This window comes from Dendrobates tinctorius, unplaced genomic scaffold (genome assembly GCF_039654945.1).
Source record: "Dendrobates tinctorius isolate UK_male_01 unplaced genomic scaffold, ASM3965494v1 ptg000027l, whole genome shotgun sequence".
Classification (NCBI taxonomy): domain Eukaryota; kingdom Metazoa; phylum Chordata; class Amphibia; order Anura; family Dendrobatidae; genus Dendrobates; species Dendrobates tinctorius.
This window is the reverse complement of record NW_027361695.1, coordinates 3,993,680-4,004,575: the sequence shown is the minus strand read 5'-3', so window position 1 is coordinate 4,004,575 and position 10,896 is coordinate 3,993,680. Positions and strand designations below refer to the sequence as shown.

Sequence of the window (10,896 nt, the reverse complement as noted above, 5' to 3'; positions counted from 1 at the left end):
TCTCCAGAGGCTGTCCTTTTTTCCAGCTTCTGAGCATGCCCACGGGACAAGCTCCCATTGGAGTTCAGGAGTCAGGTGCTCAGGTCCTGCTCCTGATTTCATTGGCTTAGCTCAGGGCTCTGGAGATTTCCGGCAGGTCCCGCACGCTATAAAAAGTGCACATGGCTGTTCTGCCATGCGCTAGTATTTTTATACTGCTGCTGTGTGAATGGTGACGGATGCTTGTACTGGTGACTGACTCATTATGAAACCCCTTCCCTTGGTTATTATGTCTGTGTGAGTGAGTGGTATTCTGTCAGCACCTGGGCTAATGCCAACGCACACAAGCTCCATCTTCCAGCAGCTTAGTGTCCTGCATCGTGCTTGCGATATTTGCTGTTGCAGCCTTTCCAGGCGTGCGCAGTTGCGACGCCGAGCACACGTGTACACGGTAAGTCCGCTCGGTTGTAGTGACTATCCTTAACTACTCCGGTTTCCGGCTACCGCACGTGTGCCGCTGAGATCCTGTGCTGTTAACAGGCTCAGCGACACTATTTTGTGTTATTTTTCCCTGCAGCTCTGTGTGCTTTAACAGGGCTTGCCTTATTGCATCTGGGTTAGAACCCTGTGCATATTAGTGCTCTGCCTCTCCCAGCAGCGGTTTTGTCATCCACCGCACAGTGGACCCCGAGTGGCGAAGGCACTTTAATTATTTATTTTTTTTAGTGCCTTTCGCCACTCCTAACATAATACTAGTGCCAGGGTCTGGCTGGAGATGGCAGATCAGCAGCAACTGTTGCAGTGCGTGCGACAGCTCGAGACTCGCTTGACCACCCTTGAGAGGGCTCTCGCAGCTTCGCAGGCCACAGATGCTGCTGTCCAAGCACTCACGGACATGGTAGGGCATATGTCCATGTCCACCCTTGCGCCGACAGTTACCCGCCTCCCGTTACCCGAAAAATATTCTGGGGATGGTGCCTCCTGTAGAGGTTTTATCAGCCAGTGCTCGATTCACTTGGAGCTGCTGGCTGCGCAATTCCCTACAGAGCGGGCCAAGGTGGCCTTTATATCCCTACTGTCGGGCAAGGCGCTGGAATGGGCTATGCCACTATGGGAGCGTGGTGACCCAGATATCCGGACCGCCGCTAATCTAACTGCTATCAGGCAGGTGTTTCTTGGTCCACGGGTTATACACGATACCTCTCTCCAACTGCTCTCCTTGTCTCAAGGATCACTCTCGGTCAGTCAATACGCCGTCCGTTTTCGGACACTGGCGTCTGAGTTAGAGTGGTCCGACAAGGCTCCTGTCTTCTGGAAGGGATTAGCGGAGCATGTAAAGGATGCTCTCTCCATGAGAGAAATTCCTACCAGTCTCGGAGTTAATATCAATTTCCTCGCGGATTGACCTCAGTTTTTCGGAGCGTAGTTTGGAGCGAGCTCACTCCAAACGGAGAGGTACCCCGGCTCCCAAATTTTTTGAGCCTTTGGATCTGCCCGAGCCAGAGGTTCCACCCCCCGAGCCCATGGAAGTGTCTCGCGCCATTTCTGAGACATGTCCGGCTCAACAGTCCATATGCGGTTGTCACCATCTACCCGCTGCTTCTCCGGAAGACAGCGCCCCGCAATGGTCTGACTGTGAGTCGGTAGGCGATGCTTTTGTCCCTCCTTGCCAGCGGCCTAAAGTCCTCGCGTGGGCACATGCGCCCAATGCGGACGGCCATCGTGGCTATATGCAGACCACGAAGTCTCTGGCCGGATCGTATTGGTGGCCGCACAGGGCTCGGGACGAAAAAAAGTTCATTCGGGCATGCACCCTATGTGCTCGGGATAGCCTTCCCGAACGGAGTGTGGCTACGCCCGCCTTTACGCGGCAGCCTCCACCTAAAACTCCCACTCCCATTGTCTCCTGGATGTCCCTCCTGAGACCTTGCGATCTCGTCTCCCCTGATCGGAAGGTTCAGGGAGGAGGGGGCCCTAGGAGGGGGGTAATGTTAGGAATCTGGGTTCTATGATGCCTATGCGGGAATCCAGATTCTCACATTTGTCTCCAGAGGCTGTCCTTTTTCCCAGCTTCTGAGCATGCCCACGGGACAAGCTCCCATTGGAGTTCAGGAGTCAGGTGCTCAGGTCCTGCTCCTGATTTCATTGGCTTAGCTCAGGGCTCTGGAGATTTCCGGCAGGTCCCGCACGCTATAAAAATTGCGCATGGCCGCTCTGCCATGCGCTAGTATTTTTATACTGCTGCTGTGTGAATGGTGACGGATGCTTGGACTGGTGACTGACTCATTATGAAACCCCTTCCCTTGGTTATTACGTCTGTGTGAGTGAGTGGTATTCTGTCAGCACCTGCGCTAACGCCAACGCGCACAAGCTCCATCTTCCAGCAGCTTAGCGTCCTGCATCGCGCTTGTGATATTTGCTGTTGCAGCCTTTCCAGGTGTGCGCAGTTGCGACGCCGAGCACATGTGTACACGGTAAGTTCGCTCGGTTGTAGTGACTATCCTTAACTACTCCGGTTTCCGGCTACCGCACGTGTGCCGCTGAGGTCCTGTGCTGTTAACAGGCTCAGCGACACTATTTTGTGTTATTTTTTCCTGCAGCTCTGTGTGCTTTAGCAGGGCTTGCCTTATTGCATCTGGGTGAGTTAAAACCCTGTGCATATTAGTGCTCTGCCTCTCCCAACAGCGGTTTTGTCATCCACCGCACGGTGGACCCCGAGTGGCGAAGGCACTTTAATTATTTAATTGTTTTAGTGCCTTCCGCCACTCCTAACACTTTCCTTCGTTAAATAAGAATTGGTTCAGGTGATCACCTAATCAGAATCCCATTAAGTAGAATGAGGTGTACTCTGGTTGGAATTCAACTGACAATGGAATGGAATGGCTGTCAGACATGGAGAGAAGCTGATTTTTATAAAACTGGGCAGTGGTCTCTTAATTTTTCCAGAACTGTATATTTTATTGTTTTTTAGAGAAATGTTTACATGGGAATAGTTTGCCACTTGTTATCTTATTGGAGGGTAAAACAGGAAACTTTGTTACTTTCACTTAGAACAAAGGAATTTGTTTGGGAAACATTTATACAATGTTTACAATGAACAAATCAAAAAGAAAATACAAGGAGAAAGGTCTCAAATTCTATCTCCAAAGTTATCAAGTGATCACAGGAACCCCCTTCCCCCACCCGCCATACCTCATAACCCCCTCTGATATTTACTTCTGAGGCCTGAGATTCAGTCTCTATATCTACAGTTGCAATTAAAAAAAACTAAGTGCAAAAAATGAACAATGGCCCAGTCCTTAAAGGGGTTGTCTGAGACATTAACAATGATGGCCTATCCTTAAGGCCCGGTCACACACAGCGATCTCGCTAGCGAGATTGCTGATTTTGTGACGCCACAGCGGCTATCGCTGCCGGTTATCGCTGATCGTGCTCGATCGGCCTGGGCCATTTTTCGATCGCTGGTCTCCCGCTGACCAGCACGCTTCGCTGCGTGTGGCAGCGAGACCAGCGATCAGCGACGCTGGTTTCTAATGTATCGCGGCTCCTGGATACCCGATATTTACATTAGAAACCAGCGTCGCTGGTCCTGATCGCTGGAGGGGCTGTCTTGTGACAGCTCACCAGCGATCAGCCTAACGATATCCCAGCGATCCCATCATGTCGGATCGTTGGTGGGATCGCTGGGACATCGTTATGTGTAACGGGGCCTTTAGGATAGGTGACCAGTGTCTTATCAGTGGGGGTGCGACACCCAGCAACCCGCCGATCAGCTGCTCCTGGAATTGGCCGGAGCTGCAGAGCCACAGTGACTCGCCTGCGCAGAAGATCCGTGAATGCAGCAACCATAGAAGGGAGGAAAAGGTACGTATTGTGGAGGGATCGCAGGGCGCAGGAGCGGCATTCCTGCGCCAAGACTGATGTTCATGGGAAGGGGAGGGGGGGTAGTATTATAATGAGGACAGGAGGCAGGGATTTCTTCCACGCCCCGGAGCCTGGAAGAAATATTATAAAAGAATTTAAGATTTCGCAACTATTCTGCTAATATAAGGCATACAGATAGGACTAATGTAACATTTCTAGTACCTGTGCACCCAAATTAATAGGTCATATATGTCTCAGTGGGTGACAGATTCCCTTTAAAAAAAAAAACTGCAGAAAGATCTGGAGGCAGCAAGTATTGAGATTTCAGCTTCAACAGTAAAGAGCAAACTAAATATCTCTCCTGACCCCAAAGCACAAGAAAAGTTGTTTTCAATATGTTCAAAGCCATAGAAATAAGTCACTGGGATTCTGTAAAGTGATGAACGAAACCTGGAACTTTTCGGGATTATAGATCAGCTGTATGTCTGGAGGAAGAAAAATTAAGCATATGTTGAAAACACTATGCCTACAGTGAAGCATGGCAGAGGCTCCTTGATGCCTACAGTGAAGCATAGTGGTTGCTCAGTGATGCCTACAATGAAGCAAGGTGATGGCTCAGTGAAGCAAACAATAAAGCATGGCGGTGGCTCAGTGATGATTGCAATGAAGCGTGGCAGTGGCTCAGTGATACCTAAAATGAAGTATGGTTTTGGCTTGGTGATGCCTACAGTGAGGAAGCTGAACCTTTGGCAGATATTGAATTTTCAAACAAGGACAATGATACCACCATACCTCACAGACCACAAAGGCATGGTATCAGAAGAAGTTCTGGATGATTCTGGTGCGGCTCTCATAGTCATGTAACTTGAACTCCTTAGGAAATCTTAGTTGGAACTTAAACAAAGTGAATACGGCAAAATAAAAAATATTAGTGACTTGGAGGCTTTTGTCTGTGAGGAATGGGCTGCACTTCGCTTGTCACGAAGGGGTGAACAATTCTGAGACTTAGAGGAACCTTCTGTTATATTGTGCTGTCATTTACATTGTTCTTGGTTCATTAGTTTATTTCAAACAGCAGAAAGACATTTTACTAATAAACCACATTTGCATAAAGGGTGCAATAATGTTGATTTCTTATCTATCCTTCTATATATCTATCACCTATCTATCCTATTATCGATCTATCATCTATCTTCTATCTATCTGTCCATTATCTATCTATTATCTATCATCTATTTATCATCAATATATTATCTATTATCTATCACCTATCTATTATCTATCTATCCATCCATCCATCAATCATTTTCATGGATGGAAATAGCAGCAATTTAGAGATGATGATATCAATGTACCTGCTGCATTTGTGCTTCCCCTGGCCCCCATGGACAGCCCGGACCAGAGAGGCAGAGGATCCAGCTATACCGATCTGCAGCGATGCCAGTCGCCCTGCAATCAGACGTGGGCACTTTGAGGCTCCAGGACACGCTGTGCCTGCCGCTGTGCCTGCCTCTGTGCCTGCTGTTGTGCCTTCACTTTGCATATCTATTATAGCCGAGTCTGAGCCGCCTAATGATTCTCCCGATCTGCACATGACTCGCAGGCAGCAGCTGTCTCCATGGCTGGTCATGAGCTGCAGAAGAGCAATGCATCCCTTCTCCCCACAGATATCAGCCCTGGCTCGGTGGCTAAACTGGCATCCCTGGGTATCATCGCCTGTGTCAGCTTGCTGGGTAATCTCCTCTTTGCATTCATTACCCTGAGAGACAAGAGCCTGCATAGGACTCCCTATTACCTGATGCTGGATCTGTGCATTGGAGATCTCATCCGTTCCTTGCTTTGTTTCCCTCTGGTGCTGAAATCCATCAGCAGTGGATCCCAATGGACCTACAGCAAGAGGAGCTGCAGGATCGTGGCCTTTGGAGCAGTCCTGCTGTGCTTCCATGCTGCCTTTATGCTGCTGTCCATCAGTTTGACCAGGTACATGGCCATAGCCCACCATAGGTTCTACTGCAAGAGAATGACAGGTTGGGCTTGCATCCTAATCATTGCTATGGCATGGATCCTGTCCATGGCTATGGCCCTACCACCTGTCTTTGAGGTGGGCACCTACAAGTTTATGAAGGAGGAGGATCAATGCACCTTTGAGCACCGTTATGTCAAGGCCAATGACAGCCTGGGCTTTCTCCTCATGCTGGCCTTCATTGTGGGGGCCACACATTTTATCTACATGAAGCTGCTGTTCTTTATATATGATCACAGGAAGATGAAACCAGCTCAGTTAACCCCAGCCATCAGCCAAAACTGGAGCTTTCATGGACCTGGAGCTGCCGGGCAAGCAGCTGCCAACTGGATAGCAGGATTTGGGAGAGGTCCAACACCTCCCACTCTGGTTGGCATGAGGCAGACCACTCAGACCCAGATCAGGAGGCTTCTGGGGCTGGAGGAATTCAAGCAAGAGAAGAGGCTCAGCAAGATGTTCTATGTCATCACCTTCTTATTTCTTCTCTTCTGGGCCCCTTACCTAGTGGCTTGCTATCTAAGGGTCTTTATGAAGTCTGCAGCTCTCCCTCAGGGGTATCTGACTGTGGCAGTGTGGTTGACATTTGCTCAGGCTGGAGCAAATCCCATTGTCTGCTTCATGCTGAACAAAGAAATCAGGTTGTGTCTGAAATCTTATGTACCTTGCAGGAACACACAAACACAAAGGGAGCCTTATATTGATACCTAATATGTCAGTGACCCCTGGAGGATGCAATGTTTGACCAGTTGGGCAATTCTATTTCATTATGCCAGGGATGGTTTGGGGTAGATTTTACCATCCACTATTCCAGCATATTCCATTTGTGATTTATTGGATGGTATGATGTTGTGTTGCCTGGGTGCAGTGTTGGGGGCTGGTAGCATAAGGGGTTAACTACCAGACTAATTCATTCAGATACTGAGGCTGTTGCAGTGCAGCAGGCGACTAAGCTGTCAATCATCGCTTTCCTGGAATGCTTCTCATTATGATGAGGGTTACAGGGTATCAGCATGAAGGCTGGATACATTGTGGGTAACCATAGAAACACGATACATTTACTGTATCCATCATTATATGTTAATAGCCTTGGGCTTAATGTAAAGAGGGTAGATGATAACAACACTGGATCTCCTCATTCACAATTATGGGGGATGGGGGGGCTTTTTGAAATTTCATAGAGGATACAACCATACACTATTGTTATATAGCCTCTTTGTAGAAATTGGAAGTTTGATGTCTAAATAGAATTTTGCAAAGTTTTCACTTATTTCAGACATACACCCTTCTTTCTTTCTTCCTTCCTTCCTTCCTTCCTTTCTTTCTTTCTTTCTTTATTTCTTCCTCCAAAAATACACAGTTTCCTCAATTTGTATAATTGCAACATAATGGTTGGATCTATCTCATCACATTTATTTCTTTATTTCCTTTTCCTTCCTTCCTTAGCAACACATTTTACATATTTCTTTTTCATATTTTTGGGGCCAAATTTCATTCTCTCTCTTTTTTCTTCATTTCTTTTTCCTTCCTTTCTTCTACATTTTACATATTTCAGAAACACACCATTTCCTAAATTTGCATAATTGTAACATAATGGTTGGATCTGTCTGGACAAACCCTTCCTTCCCTTCCCTTCCTCTCTTTCTTTCTTTCTTTCTTTCTTTCTTTCTTTCTTTCTTTCTTTCTTTCTTTCTTTCTTTCTTTCTTCCTCCTTTCTATCCTTCCTTCCTTCCTCCAGAAATACAGTTTCCTCAGTTTGTGTAATTGCAACATAATGGTTGGATCTGTCTGGACAAACTTTTTCTTCCTTCCATGCATCTATCTAGATAAATTTCTCCTTCCTTCCTCTCTTTCTTCCTTTATCTGTGTAAAGAAAGCAGCACTATACAAGATGTAGGGTACAAGCCTTAGGGTACCGATTCCGTCTCCTTCCACAGATATGCAAAAAAGCGGTAGCACTCCAAGATTGTAATAAAAAAAAATGAAAGTGATTTATTAACCTATTCTTTGTTCAACGTTTCGGCTCCTTTACATTGACATGGAGTCACTATGCATTACAGGCCCATAGAAACCCTGTGCGCTGCTATATAGTGCCTCCATGAGGCACCATTTTCTCCTCTTTTAGCAATGCTGTATTATGGAAGCATATTAGTACATTTTTAGCATATATTTAAAGGGACAGAACCTTCATAAAGGTCATGGCCATTTCCATTCACCGTTTTGTCCTACCCTCTAGAAAAGCATTTGCAATGCTCATCATTATTCTTTAATGTTCATATCATCTACACACTCTTATCCTTTCTTTGGGTACTTTACGTGTTGCAAGTCGTATATTAACCTGGCATGCTTAGCACGGAAAGGAAACAATATGTTAGGGCCTGTGGTGCTATAACCAAAACTGAGAATTTGGAGACCATGAAAATAATCTATGAACACATATAAACGTTTTCTATCCTATATTAGGGCTATTATAACCCTGAGTCTGCAAATCATGCAAATATAATCTGCGGTATTGGCCATAGCGAACAATCAGATTAACTGAATGATTGTCTCGGGCGACTTTTCCACTTGTTTTCTACACTAACTTTTATAAATTTCCCTCTAGTTGTGCTAATGGGGGGGTAAAAGGGAGGCATGGCATTAATGACAAAAAATATAAATAACTGACTGAGTTCATTGTGCCATAAGTTTTGCCGCCTGCCTGTGTTTCTATTCCGCTGCATGTACACAGCTGACTTTATACAGACATTTTCTATGGTATAATGTATATGAACTGTGTATAGTTTACAAATGATACTGTAAAATAGAGAAGGGCTTTACCACCTGGTGGCTGATCATAGTACTGCAGCTTTTAGGTGTTTTTTTTTACCATTTATATTTTCTTTTATGAGATCTCCCGTTGTACCAATATTATTTAAGACGTCAAAGGTGAATGTACCCATAGAGGCCCAATGGGGAGAGGACTTCAGCATAAGATTGGCTCAACCAACCTCCAATGGGATCATAGTCTACCCAGAAATCCCCCCCCAGTCTTTGCTTACAAATGGCTGCCACATGTCTAGCAATCAGTGGCTCTTGTGGTCACTTTGGCCGAGCCCTGAAGCTGGGGGTATGAAAGGAAAACCCTTGTGGGCCGCTGTTTGACTACAACATTAAGGCTATGTTCATACATTGCGTTTTTGCTGCAGCTTTTTCTTATGCTGCTTTTTACAGTACCAGCAAAAGCTATAAGATTTTTTGAAATCTCATGCACATTTCTCTTTTGTTTTTGCTTCTTCTGCGGGTTTTTAAATCTGCAGCATGTCAGTTCTTTCAGCGTTTTTTTCACCCATAGAAAGTAATGAAAAAATGCGAAGGGTGAACATATTCTATCATGCTGGTCACTCGCAGATAAAGACCAGTTTTTTTTGCACTGGTTCATGCTATATTCACATCATGTCCAGTAATAATCTGTCAAAACGGATCCAGCAGAAATCTGTTGGCAAAAATGTCCGTTTTTAAAAAGCTGATTTCAGCTGGATCCATTTTTTTTTTTTTTTTTAACATTGAAGTCTATGGACAACGGATCCCTTAATCCAGGGTCCCCCAAATCTGGTCCTCAAGGACCACCAACAGATCATGTTTTCAGGATTTCCCTTGTATTGTACAGGTGATGCAATTATCACGTGATCAATACTAAGGAAATCCTGAAAACATGACCTGTTGGTGGGCCATGAGGACTGGAGTTGGGGAACCCTGCCTTAATCCATTCCTTAGCTTCCATTTGAAACTGATCCTGGAAGCAAAAAATGGATCCATTTCAAATGAAAAAAAAAAACAAACCACGGATAGCTAATTACTGGATCCGGTTTCCGGATCCAGCTGAAGTCACCTTTTTTTTTAAAACAGACACAAAAGTTGTATTTGCACCACCTTTTGGGCAACAGATTGCTACTGGATCCGTTCTAAAGGATCATTACTGGACATGCGGAGATATAGGCTATCTTAGGCTTTATTTATTACATTTACAGCTTTATTTATGTATTTGTTTATTTATAATTTGTCTATCTCCTTGATATTCTCCATTCTAAATATTTGTAAAAAAAAAAAAAAAATTACGATACAATTGATCATTTTGTTGTGTGTCCTGTGATACATTTAGAGGTGATATCTGTACGGTATTGTGGGATTTCTTTAGTAAAGACATTTTAGGCAGATTTATCGAATTAATCTGATTGAACTCTTGTGTAAATACTTGTAAATAGCATGGCGGCTCTTTTCAGAGGATATTTGTGTACTTTCTTCACTTCTATGCATTGTTATACTGAATTCACCCTTCATTTCCCTCCCCTCTTTTATACAGTCCTTTTTTAAAACGAACTCTCTCTTTTCTATAAGAACTTGGAAAATACAAAGTGACAATTACTTTCGGAAAATTAAAAAAAAAAATTACAATTTTAAAGAAGGAACGCATTTTTTTGCAACACGATAAAGAAATCTTGTTACGTTTTACTTGTGGCGTGCTCATTTCATATCTACCTGTTTTCAATAAACCTATTATATAAGTAGCAACGTTTCAGTGTCTTGTGTGTGGAGTAAAATAGAAAATTGGGGGCCAAATCCCACTGCTGGAACCTAGAGGTCTGTTTTTTAAAATACCTTGAAGGGGTGGCCTGGTAGGTAAATAAATTAAATTAGCTGAATGAAATGTTTTGAAAAAAAAAAACTAGTCTAATTTATTGAGTTCTTGCAATACCCTTTTAATGATCTATTATCGAGATGGGTAAAGCCCCCCCGATAGCAACGGGTTTGGTTTACAGTCTAATGTGTATAGGAGCCTTAGATAATTAGTTGTTGGGGGAAATATCAATCAAGCATGTAAAATATTGGACGAATGGAGATAAGCGTCTACTAGACGTGTCTGGCGACACCTCTCTCATAGAGAACACAAAAAGATTACTCCTCTGTATGGGACAGTCGGGCAAGTTCAATCGATGTGTATGGCGGACTTAACAAATTCTTATGGCCAAGCTATAACAACGCACATTTCATCC

At 44.5% G+C, this 10,896-nt stretch overlaps 1 protein-coding gene across 1 annotated transcript; it reads left to right on the top strand.

Annotated features, from left to right (window-relative positions):
• Window positions 1–5,273: 5,273 nt before the first annotated feature.
• Window positions 5,274–10,410, top strand: GPR27 (G protein-coupled receptor 27). Its single transcript, XM_073569701.1, has one exon. The coding sequence runs from the start codon at window positions 5,462–5,464 to the stop codon at window positions 6,572–6,574; it is 1,113 nt and encodes a 370-aa protein (XP_073425802.1). The 5' UTR covers window positions 5,274–5,461; the 3' UTR covers window positions 6,575–10,410.
• Window positions 10,411–10,896: the final 486 nt, after the last annotated feature.